At 44.5% G+C, this 17615-nt stretch overlaps 1 protein-coding gene and 1 long non-coding RNA gene across 13 annotated transcripts in view; one reads left to right on the top strand and one right to left on the bottom strand.

The window, feature by feature from the left end:
- The window catches only part of MAPKBP1 (mitogen-activated protein kinase binding protein 1), a 129044-nt gene extending 120260 nt beyond the window's left edge, over positions 1-8784 (bottom strand). For 6 of the 11 annotated variants that reach the window (XM_083505837.1, XM_083505847.1, XM_083505841.1 and 3 more), the window contains exons 1-2: positions 8139-8784; positions 6810-7172 (exon numbers count right to left, since the gene is read on the bottom strand). In XM_083505837.1, the coding sequence (XP_083361963.1) occupies positions 6810-6926 (117 nt within the window). In that variant the 5' untranslated portion in view covers positions 6927-7172; positions 8139-8784. The remainder of the gene's footprint in view (positions 1-6809; positions 7173-8138) is intronic. The other 5 variants (XM_083505840.1, XM_083505844.1, XM_083505842.1 and 2 more) reach the window with 3 other exon arrangements.
- LOC310710608 lies at positions 8743-17585 on the top strand. Of its 2 annotated transcripts, none has more exons than XR_014528153.1 (3): positions 8743-8874; positions 14535-14789; positions 15768-17585. It is a non-coding gene; the product is annotated as an uncharacterized lncRNA (long non-coding RNA). The 2 variants fall into 2 exon arrangements; XR_014528154.1 differs by having other exon boundaries at positions 14535-14793.
- The last annotated feature ends 30 nt before the right edge of the window (positions 17586-17615 follow it).

Genomic DNA, 17615 nt, shown 5'->3' with positions numbered 1-17615 from the left:
TTGACGCCCTCTCCAGCCCTGGCCTTCCCTTCCCAAAGCCAAGTAAGAGGCATCAGGCTTTGGGAAGGAGTGAGGAGGGCTCTAGGACCCTGTCAGCTGGGCAAGCAATTATCTGGCTATAAGAAGGCGCCCACCCCAGCTGCGTGCCCAGTACTGGCGAACTGGTGGCACTGCCCTAAAACCGCCTCTGGTGGGCATCCTTTCTTCTGCTAAATGCCACATGCCCTCATGAGATAACTGTAAACACAATCCTATTCATGTCTACTCAGTAGCATCCAGGAAAAGTATGGCACAGGCTCTCTGTTTCACTATTTTTTCACTTAAAGCAAATCATTCAAAAATTGCACAATCCACTTGCCACCTCAATGTCAGGGTCCATTCTCCCACTTCATACTGCTCCCACCTCATTCAGCTGCATGCACAGACCAGGTCACAAACAACCTGAGTTAAGAGAATCAGAATAATCAAGGCTGGGACTTTTAAGAACATTCTACTGTCCTAATCATTTCCACTGTAGGGCTTAGGAAGGCTGAACACAAAGCTTTCTAGCTGACATTATAACATTTGGCTCTGTCCAAGAGATTTCATTTTAATCACATTAAGTCAAAACTTACTGAAGCTGCACTTTGAGGAGTTGGGCTTCTTAACTGGAACATTCAAGGAATTGCTTGAACACAAATCAGCCTGCAACCTATCATCTTAATTCTTAAATCACTGAATTGCACTCCATTTTCTCTTTCAACTATTCAGACTTCACTGCTGGGAGAAGTCATGGGCCTTCCATTAGCAACTAGCATCACCAAATATATTGTGTACAGAACGGGCCTATGTCCAATGGCACAAATTCATTAAGAACTTCAAAGAAGTCAAAGGGGCATGGCAACCGCTTGATCTGCATTGATAACATTGCTATCTAGGAGAAAGAAAACTCTGATCCTAAACCTCCTCTGCCTTGCAGGATATCTATGGGAGAAGAAAAGGATAAGGAGTAAAGCTGACGCAAATCCGGAGTGGAGTCCCTAAAATGACTGAACAGTGCCATGTATACCTCCTTCCAGCAACTCCTGCAGCCAAGCTTCCCTTTGGACCACATCAATGCTCTATTGCTCTGCTATTGTTCTGCTTCCCTTTGGACCACATCAGTGAGGGGGGGGTCTTGTCATTTGGGCAGCCCAGGACCTCCACACGCACTGCCTAGGCTTGTGCCCGGGGAGATCACTTCAGTGCTGCCAATGCAGCGGTCTGACTTCATCCCCAGAGGTGCACTCCATTGTCTCTAGAGACAGACAGATGCCAACATTAGCTATCCTGGGGCATAAAGAAAAATAACCTAACAAAAGTTCTCAATACCCACTACTTTTTTGCTGTGATATTTTGACATAGTCAAGAGTAGGCCTTGGCACCTTCCTACCCAACTCACACTAAAGTTTGAAATCATACAGCAGTGTAAGCTATGACTTCAAACAATTTGTCTCTGCTGGGTCCAATCCAGTAATTCTGTGGTAGTTTAAGAAATATTAAGGTCCAAGACCTTGCTTTGGGGGGGGGAATACTTTTGCAGGCTTTTGTACATATGCCTAGAGGTCAATGCAACCAACACCCGTTTCTTACATTTGTCCGAGTAGGAGGCACATATGTTATTTATATACACCGCCTGCAAAATTATTGTTTTCACCTAAATCATGAGAGTCCTGCTTAAGCTTAACCCATCCGCTTCTCTTCTAAAGATACTGTGGAAGGGAGCCAGTTGGCCAAAATACAGCTCTTCATCTTCCTCAGACCCACAAACAGGTTTCTCTAATCATCTTCCAAAAAACCTCTTGAAGACAAAGAAGGTACCACACTGACTGGGAAGTTCGCCACCGCAGACCCAGTCATTAATTAGGAAGCATCCTTCTCTAAACAAGCCGCAGCGCTTGGACACCGGGAGATGAAACACACACAAACTCAGTTACCAGGTCGAAAACTGAGTAAATCAAGATCAATCAAGCCTGAAGGGCATCCTTCAGGCCTGAAAGAAACATGCCACATTCTTGATCTTTGAAAGCTGACTTAGCCAGTACACTAATTCAGATAGTCACCGGCACCCAGTCACAATCTGCTCAAAGCTGCCCCGTTTTACTGAACTAAGACAATCTGAGAAGTTATTGTGATTAAAGAGAAGACCTTTTTTCAATTGGTTTGCCAGACCAGGACACAGTCTGGACCTTTGTTAGCATTAAGATTAAGATAAATTTGTGGAGAATAAGCCTATCAATGGCTGCTAGTCATGATGACTATATACTACCTACATGATCAGAGGCAATGTGCCTCTGAAGATTGGTAACAGCAGCAGGAGAGGGCTATTACCTTTATATTACTTACCACGTAGGGGTTGTTTTTCTGACAATAAGGAAGGATATACATTTTGTTAAATTAAGTGGTATTAAATACTAGTTTTGCTCCAAGTAGACTCACTGACATTAATGGGCATGACTAATTTAGGTTCATTAATTTCATTAGGTCTATTCAGGTAGGGCTAGTGCTGAATACAACCCTAAATAAATAAATAAATGCCCTTAGCCACTGTTGAAAAAGGATGCTGGCTTAGATAGGCCTTTGGCTCTTATTTCCCACAAAAGAGTTGGGGAACTTGTGGCTCTCCAGATGTTCCTGGACTACAACTACAACATTGGTAACAGCAGCAGGAGCAGGCAGGAGTTGGAGCCCAGCAACATCTGGAGGAACAAATGTTCCTCTGGGTCTAATTGCCTCCACCACTGGCTGAAGCAAGTGAGATGCCTCTTTTCCCCTCATCAGGCTATGGAGAAGGACAAACAGCAAGACCCAGGAAGAAGCAGTGCAGGAGTGGTAACTTCACTATGTCGAATCAGTTCTGTTCAAGCTAAGATTTCCAACTTGTGACCTTGCAACTCTCCTTTTCAAATGGTTTTCATGTTTGCCCAGCTGACAGCATCCGCAGCGTTAACCAATATGCAAGAAAAAGTGTGTTAAGGAAAATCACTTGAATTATCAGGCATGCTGAGGATCCTGTTTCATGAACTGACAATCTCTTAACATTACTGTTCTCTTCAAAGAAGTAAACCAGGCTGTAAAAAACATAAAACGCCGCATATTTTTTAAAAAAGTAGGATATTGGGGAGAAGTGTCCTTACATCTGTTTTACTACGTGTACACAGTTGTGTTTATTATTTTTTATGTGATTATCATTTATTTTTGTTTGGAGGAGCAGTCAATACCTCAGCCTTTTCCTGTAGTCTGAAGTACAGCCAAGACACAAGTTTTCCACCTCAGTGAGAATTAGGCTTTTCAAACAGCAGTTTTCCAGGTGGAACCAATAGCAATGATTAATATACCTGTTACTCCCACTGAAATATGACACTGCGCTTCAGAGAGGCAAAACTGGAAGGGATTCCAAGGTTACATTTGTACAAGATGGTCCTGTCCCATCACCTTCCTCGAGCAAATCATTTTCACAAAGTAGAGGTTACAGATTTCCAGCATTTGCCCATTATTCTACAGGATTCAGCTGTGGGACTGGGATTCTGTAGTAATCAGTTACCAAGTAGTAATTTACAATAGTGCACCTAAAGGTAAAAAGGTATCCCTGAACGGTTCAGTCCAGTCAAAGGGGACTATGGGGTGCAGCGCTCATCTCACTTCAGGTCGAGGGAGCCAGCATTTGTCCACAGACAGCTTTCCAGGTCATGTGGCCACCATGAATAAACAGATTCTGGCACAATGGGACACTGTGACAGAAGCCAGAGTGCACAGAAACACCGTTTACCTTCCCGCCACAGTGGTACCTATTTATCTACTTGCATTGGTATGCTTTTGAAATGCTAGGCTGGCAGACGTTGGGACAGAGCAATGGGAGCTCACCCCATCATGCAGATTTGAACCATCAACCTTTCGATCAGCAAGCCCAAGAGGCTCAGTGGTTTAGACCATAGCGCCACCCAAATCCCTAATAGTTCACCTATCACAACTTGGTTACACAGTCATCTACACTGTCCAGCCAGCTGGTGAGGAGAATGTTACCACACTTTGCACTTAATTAGACATCTGGGAAGCAGGGGACAGGTAAAATTTACTATTGCAATAAGTCATGGGAGCGACAACAGCAAAGGGCGGAATATACATTTCTAAATGCATTTCTCATCATTTGACAGGGCCATTCAAGAAGTTTCCCACGCTCCTCTTGTTAAATTACGTCTTGATAAAACAGGAGGCATTTGTCCCATAAAATCTGAGCATCCTAACCTCTTCCTTTTTTAGAAAGAGCACATTTTTCACCATCATGGTTACAGAGATAAGAGGTGGCCAGGACTCTAGCAATCGGGGGACACTATATTTCATAGCTTTCCTCATTTTGTCCCATCTACAAGATAACTCCATTCCTATGGTATCCCATTATACCTGTCTTTTACAATAATCACAGGTGGCATGTGTTGCTCAGAAGGGACTATGTGGGCCTCATGTGTTGTGTGCTTCTGTATACAATTAACTTTTACATCTTGTTGCTAGCCCATCTCAAGTTCTCATCATTATTTATCATTATTATTAATTTCTATACCGCCCTATACCCGGAGGTCTCAGGGCGGTTCACAGAACAATAATCAAAACTGATAGCATTGCAAATAAGCTGGTACCACTTCTAATCATGCATTCAATAAATCAAGCAAACAAAATGAGTTTGCATAGGCAATCTGCATGCATTTCTTAGTTTCCTTCACAGGGAGGAGAACTGTAAACTAACTTCAGATGCATCCACTTCCAAGTTACCATCTCACAGACAACTGCAGGGTAAGAAAGAATGAGCCAAGAAATTACCGCACTTCCACATAATCAGGAAAAAAAGTAAGAAGAGGAGAACAAACAGATGGTTTCCCTTAAGGACCAGGCAACTCCCACTAGCCAAAACAGTAACACTAATACAGTATATTAGAAAGGTGTATGCCTCACTAAAGAACGTTTTCGAAACCCTGCATGTCTTGAAAACACATGGGCACATTAAGAAGAGTCTGGATACTTTTAATTTTTGCAAAACTGGATTTTGATGACTGTAGGTGTTTCCAGGCTGTTTTTTTGAGGATGGGATTCAATCGCATTCCAGCAAATTCAGGTGGCCCAATGAAAATGGACCTATGCAACATACCCACTTCCAAAATAAATAAAAGCAAGCCATACTTACTGCAATAAGGAAAGTGACAAGATAGTGCTCTGGAAAGTGTGGGACAACAGTTGATTATGTAACATCATATCAACCTCCCCACAAACAAATCAGAACGATTGTTCAAAAAACAGGTTGTCTGGAAGCTACTTTCAGTTGAAATCCTATATGCTTATCTTTTGAGCAGACATGCAGAAGATTGTACTGTGGAGCTTACACCTCTTGAGTAGGGGAGGAGGGCTTGAAGAATGGATTTTTTGCACCAAGTAGACCAAAGGTCAGTTGGCTATTAAAGGAGGCCCTTCCACAAAACGTTGATAAATAAACCCCATTTATTTATATGGAGCAGAGGGTGGGAAAGCAAGCCTTATCATTAGATCACTATTCAAGTAACGACATCGGAAGAGGAAAACGCAGCTTTCATAACAATTTTAAGCTGTACCTCTGAAATAAGAGTATGCTTACTTTCATTTTAAACTCTCTCATGGGTACTGGGAAAGCTTCTTATAATACAGCAACAAACCCATGCACAAATCCACCTATTGGGATTTATTATTCTGAGAAAACATACAGAGTGTCAGCTGCAAAATTATTAAATACAGAAAGTACCTTGCATGACATGCCAAAAACTGTCTAAGAAGTACAAGGTGCTTTAAGCAAGCATTCATCACTAATTAGTTATAATTAGGAGCAATTACATTCATTTTACAGATGGGAAAACTGAGGCACTGTTTCGTGTGCATGTTTTTCCTTAATGCAATACAATTAGTCAATGACAAAGCATCCAGGAATTTGGGATCCCAGCCCCCAGTTTTAATTATTATTCACTATGTGGCCAAGCTGGTTGTTCCTATTTTACTGTCCACACAAATTAAAACAAGCTTATCCTCTGAAGGAGAACAGAGTCCACGGCTCTTTCTGCCCTACATTAATCTCAGGACAGCAAACTGAAGAATGTGCCATAAAACCTTTGCTAGAAGGTTTGCTAGAAGAGAGAGAGAGACACAGAGAGCACACGTACCACTATGGCCGCTATATCTCAAGGATGCACTGCCTTAACACAGGCTTAGTTCCTTGACACTTTTAATCCTGTTCATTAAACTTAATCAGTCATGTGTCAAGTAACACCATAAGCTTCAATAACAAAGGCTACATCTCTATACTTGAAAAACATTAGGGTAGCATACACACTTGTTGCTTTTGAGAGGTGCCCCCAAAAGGCATAACAAAGGTTTGTTTTAACCAAACAATCATTTGTTCCACACTTCCTTGTGTGAGAAGAGCCAAAGGTGTTACATCCTGTCTTCCCTTCCAATTGCCCGGGGGCCTTACAACACCTATCCATGTGCAGCACATCCTGAAGTGCCTTCATCGCCTTGCAACACCTATCCATGTGCAGCGCATCGTAAAGTACCTTCTTGCACATACAGTATGGAAAAGCAACCTTTAGGCACACCCAGACAAAGACCATCATTGTCTTGCCGGCTGTGCTACGCACAGGTCAGGAAGACAGGCGAAACCAGCACCGCTATTCCATAATATTTAAGGGCCACCCTATATGACATCCCCCTACACAACCAAGCATTTAGCCAAAGGTGAGGCTTTCAGGAGGATGCAAAACAGTTTGAACGCTCACCTTCGTACTGATGTCTTCCCGCTTGCTCCCTGGCTTGCTCCTTCGCAGCTTGATAGAAGGAGATCGAAGCAAGTTCTTGATGCGGCTTGTTATTGTGGAGCCTTCAACCGACATCATAGCCTTCGTGGGGAGGTAGCCCTGCCCCCCTCTCAAGCACTTTCCTCCTCCACCACCCAGTCAGGGGTTAACACGCCAGAGGAGTTAAGGGGGCCATTTCTGTCCAGAGACTCCGGATTGCGGGCACTCCCCTTTTTCACTTCATCATAAGGCTCCCGCTTCAGGGCACAACTGCTGTAAGCTTTTGTATTACTACTATTCCAGATACTTCCTTTGTCAGTTCAAAAGACTCGGATCAATATGGACCTTTGGGGGAAGAAAAGAGGGGAAGAGACAGCAAAGCTAACATAAGCCAGTAACACATCTTCAAGTGCATCTCGGCTTTTTCTAATAGAGGCTGAATGGCAGAAGCCATGCATCAAAGGTCACTGAATTTCATCAGGATTTGTGGAAAATCCTTTCCCCACCAGCATCGCCATATGTAAGGAAGCATACTTTAAAGAGCCAGACAGCTTTAAAGGGGTGGGGGGGACCACTGTAATAACCAGTTCACTACAGATGTCAGGATTTAAAGTTACAGCATGGACCCAGTCCTCCCCCCCGCCCCACCCCCAAAGCAATCTTAATAGTTAGTCCCCCACAATTGAAGCAGTCCTTGAAGAGATCCGTGCAAGGGAATAGCATAGCAGGATCAGGACCACATCTCCTCCTCTCCCCGCCCCCTTGCACTGCCCGTTGTTGCAGTATTCACGATTTTAAAATAATGTTGAGGAATGGGCATCAGATGCTGCATATGCATTGGGCAAATAAGAAACTTGCTGCCATTAGATCAAACGTTTTTAGACTAGATTTTAAACATAACGGATATCTTCCAAGTCTAAAACAGCCGACGGTTTCGAACACCCCCCGCCCCCTTACTTATCAAGAAGAAAATCTCCACCAGCCAAGATTGTCAGGCCCAAAAACCTTCCGCACCTCAGGTTGATGAGAGCTTCGGGACGGGGAGGCAAACCTACCCAGATTTTTCGGCAGAAGTTTGCGGTAATTTTGTTCCTCCCCACCTTCCTGCACGCAAATGCGCGAAGACGAAAAATACCCGACCATCGCATAAAGCCTTTCCCAGCGCATTCTGAACCACCGTTATTCAGGGGGCAAATTCAAACCTTCAGGACAATTTTTTCTTCTTCTTAACAATAAGCCAACGACACAAACCGTTTTGTTGGGTTGTTTTTTTTTTTAAAGAAAACCACTACATGGCTCAACCTTTGTTACCTTGGCGAAGAGGCAGCGGCGCTTTGCGGAGCAACGAGAGGAGATTAAATGGGATTTCTCTGCCCGCTGCCCGTCCATGCAGCCGATTTTTCCTTTTTAGAAAAAGCCACGGTGGGATTTAAAACGCACGCGAAGCGCCCTCCTCCTCCTCCTCCTCCTCCTCTGAACTCCTTCTCTCGCCTCTCGCTTCGCAGGGATCCAGACCGCACGCAGGCGGGGGAGCGGGAGGCAGCCAGCGGATTCAAAAACTACGAGGAAGGTCGGGAGTTCCTCTTGCAGATTTTTATTTTAAAGGGGGGGGGAGGGAGGAAAAAAATTGCTAGCGGGGAGGAGAGACTGGGAAAGGGGGCCGGGCTCTGCCCTGCTCAGTTTCCCCACCGCCTGCTAGTTGACAGCCGAGAGGCTGGAAGTGGCCGGGGCGCCCGTGCTGGGGAGGCTGCCAGGCTCTCTTTCAGCCGGATCCTCCCAGAGGGCTGCCTGCCGTGTCACGGCTCTCCTCCTCCTCCTCCTCGCTCAGCTGTCTCCTCTCGCCAGGTTCCGGGCTGGCCACCGCTCTTCTCGCTTCCACGCTCCAGCCCCTCCGCCCGCTGCGCTTGTTGTATCCCTTCTGGCGCAGGACTCACGCTGACAGATCCCAGCCAGCCAGATTCCGCGGCAGCGGCGGCGACGGTGGCCTAGGCAGGCCAAACCGCGAAACGGAAAAGGAGGACGGAGGAGAGGAGAACCTCGAGACCGGGTGAAGGAGGGATTAAGGATTCGACCTCAGCGCCCCTGTAGGGAGGAGGAGGCGGTGGTTACCTTCCTTTCCAACAGAGGCAGACCGACCTTGCTTCACCCTCCCCGCCAAGTCACCTCTTCGCAGGCAAAAAAGGAGCCGGTTTGGCCAAGCCCGACCCAGCCCTGGCTCCTCTGCCAGCTTCCTTCGCAAGCGGGCACGTTTTAACTTGCCCCCGGGGGCTAAACCGGAGGCGCTGCTTAGTGGGTTACTAAAGAGCACGCCGTTAAATCGGGTGGCTAAGTCTTTTCCACGCCCTCGCCCCCCACGGCAGGACCCCTGTGCCTTTAACAGCTGCTTGGAATGCAGAAGGAGAACCGTTTCCATTACCCCAGGGAAGAAGAGGTCTGAACTATGGGGTCATCTCCTGCCCAGGCCGAACTGCTACACCTATAGCATTGCCATTAGCTAGTCTAAACCAGGCTTCCTCAACCTCGGCCCTCCAGATGTTTTTTGAGACTACAATTCCCAGCATCTCTGACCACTGGTCCTGCTAGCTAGCGATCATGGGAGCTGTAGGCCAAAAACATCTGGAGGGCCAAGGTTGAGGAAGCCTGCTCTAAACTCTCAGGGGCCTTTTTTCCAAGCTTGCCTGGCTCCTGGTTGGATTTTCCAGTGGTATTGTTATTTTATTATTTATTAAATTTATATACTGCCCTACTTCTGAAGATCTCAGGGCTGTTCACAAGATAAAAAAGCAGGACACAATGCAGGCATTTCCACTTTTATCTAATTACACCATTTTTGTAGCATCCCTTCAATCAAGACCTAGTTCCCCTGAATTTCATATTTTTAAAATGCCGCTCCGCTCCAGTGTGTTCTCATGCATAATAAACGCAAAATTAGTAGTGATCATGACTCTAGAGAGAATGATTCCCTATGCGGTGTGAACTGCCCATTTCTTGCAGTAATAAATATGATACCTGGAATTATATCTGATATTAGTCTGCATCCTTTAAAAAATGCACACAGTCAGATCCGACTAAAGTTTGCTTGAGAACATCCCATACTGTTCAGTAGGATTTACTTCCTGAAGAAAGCCCATGAACATGAAGGATGTTTGTAATCCCTGCATAGTCTCACACTGCAAGTGCCTGCATTGGTTTCCATATTCTAAAACAGTAAACCTTACAGCGATAAGGCTGCTGTAAACACTTACCTGGGAGTAAGCAACACTGAACACAGTGGGGCTTAGTTTCAAGTAAACATTTAGGAATTGTGCTGTGGAGGGAGGTTTCACTCAAAATTCTGTCATCTGGGCTACCATTTTGTTCCAAAATTTAACAAAATTATGCCAACAGTTTTTAGCAGATACAGTGCTTGCCGTTCTTCTGTGTGTGCCCCTTCTTTCACTGTTTTGTGCTTCGGAACTTTAGTGAACATTTTAATATATGCAATATATTTCATTTTTTCCTGAGCCAAATTAAAAGAGGTTGGGTTGGCGAGAAGGTGGGATGGCACCATTTATTTGGCATTTATTTAAATAGTCCATTTATGGAATTGTTCCCTTTCGTTCCCTCTCACCTCTTGTGCTAGGTTTGGCTCTTAATTCCTGGCTCATTATCTGATCCTAGCTGCATATCCTTGTTTATCTACTGCCATTAAGCCAGACTTCCCTGGTTCACACACAGTGGGGAACTCTGGCTTAATACAATGCAGTCCTGTTTCCATAAAACATAGTTTATGATACTAAGAAAGATTTTTGAACCTAGATTATAGGTTCAATGCAATTTCACATTTTCAAAATACAGACATTGATTCATCACCTCTATACTCCTGTTTCTGGGTAGCAATGACTTCCAGGGAAATATTATACATTCCAGGTAGATGGCCATTCAGACTGGTTAAGGTGACTCTTCTGTAGCTAATTGCCCATTAGTCAACTTGAAAGGGTCAGCCCTGTCATTAGGCATAGAACAGCAAACTGCTTATATTATAATTTGTATTTTTAGTGTCCAGGAATGAGAGAGGACATGTTGTAAGTTTCTGCTTCAGGTGCCGAAATGACTTTACCAACCTTAGGTAATGCACTCCTTGACTTGGAGCATTATTTGCTGCTCTATGTCAGACAGCAAATATTTTGTTTTGGCTCTGAACTTTGATTATATCCATAACCCACCAGACTCAGATTGCAACCTTATTCTGGTTCGTCAGAAGCGGCTTAGTCATGCTGGCCACATGACCCAGAAGCTGGCGAGATGAGCGCCACAACCCCAGAGTCATCTGCGACTGGACCTAGTGGTCAGGGGTCCCTTTACCTTTACCTGCAAACAAGATGCACTGTAATCTGCAATACATATTTTTGAATAGACACCCTTTACTGTTTAAACCTATTGCTGGGCCTGTTAATTTGGCTTCAGTGTGGTGGGCCTGTTAATTTGGCTTCAGTGTGGTGTAGTGGTTAAGAGCAGTGGACTCGTAATCTGATGAACCAGGTTCGCGTCTCCGCTCCTCCACATGCAGCTGCTGGGTGACCTTGGGCCAGTCACACTTCTTTGAAGTCTCTCAGCCCCACTCACCTCACAGAGTGTTTGTTGTGGGGGAGGAAGGGAAAGGAGAATGTTAGCCGCTTTGAGACTCCTTAAAAAGGGAGTGAAAGGCGGGATATCAAATCCAAACTCTTTTCTTCTTCTTCTTCTTCTGAAATTTGTCCAGGATCAGGTTGCCTCTTTTATCTTTTAATTGCTACTCCTAAAGGATGGGTGGGAAGAGAGGGCAATGACTCATCCCCCTATTTCTAACTAGCTGGGTTGGGTCCTTGGATAAGGGAACATGCACCTGGAAGCCCAGGGGAGAAACAGTTGTAATTCCCAAGTGAGGCCTGCGGCTGAAAAGCTTCACAAAGGATGGGAACATACTGATCCACACCTTTGTAATCAACAGAACCTGTTAGTTTGTTTGTGATAGAGGTGCAGGTTGGCTTGTTCATTTTAATGCTTTAGGCCAAGGCCTGACAAAGGTTCTAATCCCAGCGCTGGCTTCTTTTGGAAGAAGGTTCCACTGAACTTGGCAAGGCTTCCTTCTGAGTAAACATGGTGGGTGTGCGTATGGGAGAGAGAGAGAGAGCAGTTAGAAAGTGCAGTGCTTGCCACACTCCCTGAAAGGTTATCACTAAAAAACCCCTGGGAGTGCAGTATATTATGATGCGCCACTACCTCATAGGAGAAGAAAATGGCTGCCCCTATGTGCTTTGGCACCAGAGGCCCAGGTGTCTACAGCAGGGACGCGGACTTATAAAAAATATTGGGGGGGCCCGGGAAAGCTCATGAATAATAAATAAGCTCATGAATATGCAAATAAAGTGGCGCCGCCTCCTCGTGAGCGAATAGGGGAGAGCGTGCTGCACCTATTAATCAGCTCCGAAGGAAATTGGGTGGAGCTTTTGCTCGGGAGGGAGGGCAGGAGGCATGCAGCCCGACCCTGTGCATTTTGGGCTGGGGGAGGGGCGGCGATGGCGCTCTGCTGGAGGGGCGCCGGAGATTATTGGGGGGGCGGAGCCCCCCCAAACGAATTTTTGAGGGGGCTCGGGCCCCCTCAAGCCCCATGGAGTCGGCGCCTATGGTCTACAGTAGCTAGGAATGCCTTTTACCGACTTTGGCTGCTATTACAGCTGTGACTTTCCCTTAGACTGGGATGGCTTAACTACAGGAGTCCAGGCTTTGGTAAGTTTAATATTGGATTGCTGCAATGTACTCTATTTTGGCCTTTCCTTATGGTTGGTCCAGAAACTAAATAAAAAAAGGTAAATGAAGAGAAAGTACACACATGTCCCACTTTTCAAATGCTTGCTCTACATTCATTCATTCATTCATTCATTCATTCATTTATCTGAATACAAGGAATTAGTACCCACATCTTACTATACACACCACAGATATCCAAATAGCTGGAGTTTGCCTGCTTCCTTATTTGCTTGTGCTTTCCTGGTAGGTGGCAGCCATTTGGGGGCAGAAACCAGGGAGAGGAGGAGATTGGACAAATCCGTTTTTCCTTTCTCTCTTTTGTTGGTTGGCTGTAGCAATGTCAGGAAGCACTAGAGAGGAGAGAGATTGGACCACTCGCAGATTTAAAATGTTCCCATGGGGGAAAAAATCAAAATTGTCAGCTCGTGATACAAACTCTCAGCTACCAAACAATTTCATGGGAACCCACGGCGTTCAGAAAGCAGGACCTGCATGAACTTCTTTGCACAGGGCAGAGTTAAACTGTGGAACTCACTCCTGAGGTAGTCATGGCTGCCAATTTATTATGGCTTTGCAAGAGGATTAATAAATAAATTTTCCAATTAAAATAAAAAACTAAAATAAAAAAGACCAAATTATAGTCCAAATTATAATTATTAATTTTTCGGAGCTCCCCACAGTCTGGATCTCTGAAGTATATCTCCACATATCAGTCCTGCCTCTCCTTGTTTCCATATTTTCCACATCTTGATTTTGACGCTTTATAATTCTCCATCCCTGAGTCCAGGATTCTCAATCATGTCAAACATCATTACTGTACTTTCATCCATCGAATACAGCTTTGTTAGTATATATTTTTCCAACTGTCTTTTTATCAGGAGTATTATGATTTGATATATTAATTGGATGTTTTTTATTGGAAAATCAATAAAAATGATTATAAATAAATAAATTCATGGAGGAGGCATGGCTGGAGGCAGCAACTGAATACCAGTAGCTGGAAACTACAGGAGGGGAGAGTGTTCCTGTGCTTGAATTCTGCTTGCGGGTTTTCCAGAGGCCTCTGACTGGCTTCTGTGGGAACGGGATGCTGGACGCGATGGACCATTGCCCTGATCCACCAGGCTCTTTTTGTCACTACAGAATGTTGCAGCACAGTTGCTGACAGGAATGAAATATTACACCTCTGCCCAAAGATTTGGCTGCCAATTTCATTAGCGAGCCAAATTCAATGTGATGCTTTTTAGCGTAGTATGGTATTTATTGTTTTATTTATTCGATTTCTGCCCCATACCTTATTTCAAAGGAGCCTAGGGTGGCAAACATAACAATACTAATACACTTTAAACTTCTTTTAAAAACAGTCTAAACCTCTTGTGGCTCCAACTCCCATCACCCCCACTTTAGGCAATGGTCACAGGTATTAGGAGTTGTAATCCAACATCTGGGCACTCAGGTTTGAAGAACACTTTGCTATGACATGCAGCTGCATGAAAATTGTGGAATGGGTGAGATATAATTAGCCACACCTACAGATAAGCCAAAGCCAGGCACTTGGAAAACATCTCATACTATTATATAGACCTTCTGGTTGAACCCCTTGAGGACACGGAGCAATGGATCCAAACTACAAGAAAGAAGATTCCACCTCAACATTAGGAAGATCTTCCTGACAGTAAGAGCTGTTCGACAGTGGGATTTGCTGCCAAGGAGTGTGGTGAAGTCTCCTTCTTTGGAGGTCTTTAAGCAGAGGCTTGACAACCATATGTCAGGAGTGCTCTGATGGTGTTTCCTGCTTGGCAGGGGGTTGGACTCGATGGCCCTTGTGGTCTATTCCAACTCTATGATTCTATGATTCTTCTGTACACGCACACAGCAAAACGCATGGCACCTTGTTGTGACTAAAAGCTGTAATTTTTTTATTTTATTTTTTTAAAGCTAAACCAGCATCCACCCCTTGAAGTATACCTGTGAACGCTGTCACGCTGGCTACATACACTTCATTAAGTGGACACACTGCAGAAATTCACACTTCAGCCTGTGAGTCACATCATGCCTAAGGCCAAAGGATATCCGGCAGCACACACCTTTGGCTTATTATGGCTTAGTGTAAAAGAAGAAATGAAAGAGATGAAGCCATGCGTGTTGTCACCTCTGCTAACCATAAGCGGCAGTTTGCAGTCTTCTCATTGTGTGTGTATGTTGTGTGTGTATGTATAATTGCATGTTCTCTTCTATCCCTTAAATATTTTGAAGTCACAACCTGTATGGTACTCACAGGTGGATATTATGCTCCAAATTTCCTTTAAAAAGGGGGGGGGGAGAGAATCTTGACCATCATGAAACGTCTTGTGTTACATTGTTAGTTTTTTGGGTTGTTTGGTTGTTTTTTTAAAAAAACTTCACTTTCTTTGTTCTTTCAACTAGCAGTCTTACCAGACTATTTATTTCTGCACTCTGTACCAAACTCCAACAACAATAATAAATATAATTGCCTACTTACTCTTTGGGACCAATCAAACCATATACAGTGGTACCTCGGTTTAAGAACAGGCCTGTTTTCGAACTATTCGGTATAAGAACTCCGCAAAACCGGAAGTACTGTTTCGGTTAGTGAACTTTACCTCGGTCTATGAACGGAAGCCAAACAGTGGAAGGGCACCAGCAGTGGGAGGCCTCATTAGGGAAAGCACGCCTCAGTTTAAGAATGGCTTTGGTTTAAGAACAGACTTCCGGAAAGGATTAAGTTCATAAACCAAGGTACCACTGTATTTCTACTACACAAGCGAAGACAAAGGAATAGAATCTGCCTGCTCATATGATGCTGTTGTGAAATTCTCCAAAGTTGGCAATGCAAGAATCTGTAGAATGATTCTTAGCTCATCCAAAGAAATTTTCTAGATGCCAGGGAGCTGAACCAGCTATAATATCCTAAACAGATAGTGATAACATTCAACAAGGCAGAACAGCCCAAAGTAACATTTCTTCAAGCCATGAGAACAGGAAAAAATGGTTCATTTGACAGATGAAAAGAATTACAGTAGAATGCAACCCTAGAATATAAATGGACACGAGGAACTGCTTTTTTTAAGCGTGTGGGGAGGAGATAAAGGCCAGATATAAATATGAGAACACACTGACCTTATGCAATATTTCTTTTTGTTGTTACAGAAATAAAACCATAAAAGCAAATATTATGTCAGAAAGAAGAATGATTTCAAGAGAGTTTTGCATACAAGCCAATGAGGATTGTCAGCTAATATCCATTTAGAATGACCTTGTTTATCTCTCTGTTGTAGGCCAGCCTTCTCCAAGCTGTTATGGGCTACAGTTTCCATCAGCCCCAGGATGGCTAATGGTCAGGGAGGATAGGAGTATTAGTCCAAAACATCTGAGGTTACCAGCTGGGGGAAAGCTACTGTATGCTTATTTATTTGTAAACCGCAGGCACCCAAGACAACTCTCACAGTCCTTATTAAAAAGTAAAGGACCCCTGGACAGTTAAGTCCAGTAGAATTTGAATATGGGGTGCAGCGCTCATTTCCGCTTTCAGGCCGAGGGAGCAGGTGTTTGTCCGCAGACAGCTTTTCCTGGTCATGTGGCCAGCATGACTAAATGGCTTCTGGCACACAGAACACCATGACGAGTGCCAGAGTGCACAGAAACATCATTTACCTTCCCGCCACAGTGGTACCTGTTTATCTACTTGCACTGGTATGCTTTCAAACTGCTAGGTTGGCGGGAGCTGGGACAAATCAACGGGATCTCACCCTGGATTCAAACTGCCGACCTTATGACCAGCAATCCCAAGAGGCTCAGTGGTTTAGACCACAGCGCCACCCGTGTCCCCTCAGCCAATAAATGACAGAGCTTCTGTGACTGCTGGATAGTTCTTGGTTGTATGCCATCCCGGACTTTGAAAGGTGAGAGATTCCAGGCACTTACCCAGGGTTCAGTTTCCTTGGAATGAGGGCCAGTGGAGACTGTGGTCTCTTTAGGATATATGGTTTATTTACACATATATACAACCTGAGTCTAAGGCAGAGGGGTTCACGGTGGGAGATTAGCAGCCAAACCTAACAAATGCATATGCTTGCTAGTTTGCATGAGAAGCAGCTAATGCCACGGAGCTGTATTGCTGATAATCAAATACTCAGACCATAGAAATACAATTGGTAGAGAGGGCTCTGTGTGATGTCATATTCCCCTCCTCTCCTGGAGAGGAAGAAGCATATAAGACCTCCTGTTCCTCTCTCTTCTGTTGATCAGAATTGTATGCAGACATGCCTCTGCTTGCTCGAGCTTTAGACACTTGCCTGAAGCTGGTTATACTGTAAATAAATCATTTTGGATAATAAAGCAAGTATATCTTAAAGTTGTTGCCTGATTTTTTGTTAAGCGGGGTAAGGAGGAGGAAGCCAGCTTACTTTGCAGCTGGACTTGCTCAAAAACGGGTTTACAGCCTCATTCCTATGCTTTTAAATTGGCTGCCGATAATGGGATTTTGAAATTCTGTTCTACCTACACACATGGGGGCCTGGAGGGATAAACTGAATTACTATATCCTCTCCTTTTCATTAAAACCCATCCCACATTAACACCCCAACAGATCTTGCTTCTCCACTAGCCACAGCCTTGGGTTCCAGCGCAAATCAAGCACTGGTCTGTATTCACCTTCTCAGCCTGCTTTATTACTGCTCAGCTCTCACACACAACTCTGACCACTGTCTTTCTAACCACCAGCCAGGCAAGAGGAAAATGCCACCCATTTGCCCTATGGTACACAGCAACTTTGTTGGTTATGCTAATCATGGTGTTTAAGTGGCCAGCTAAGACCATTGTATTGCAACTGTCTAAAGTGACTAGTTGCGACAGCTTGCTCTCATACCTCTATCCCCAGAGATAGTAAAGGTAAAGGGACCCCTGACCATTAGGTCCAGTTGTGACCGACTCCGGGGTTGCGGCGCTCATCTTGCTTTATTGGCCGAGGGAGCCAGAGTGGTACCTATTTATCTACTT

Source organism: Podarcis liolepis, assembly GCF_965112155.1.
Source record: "Podarcis liolepis genome assembly, chromosome: 1".
Lineage (NCBI taxonomy): Eukaryota > Metazoa > Chordata > Lepidosauria > Squamata > Lacertidae > Podarcis > Podarcis liolepis.
The sequence above is the reverse complement of the archived record's forward strand: the minus strand, read 5'-3'. Positions and strand labels throughout refer to the sequence as shown.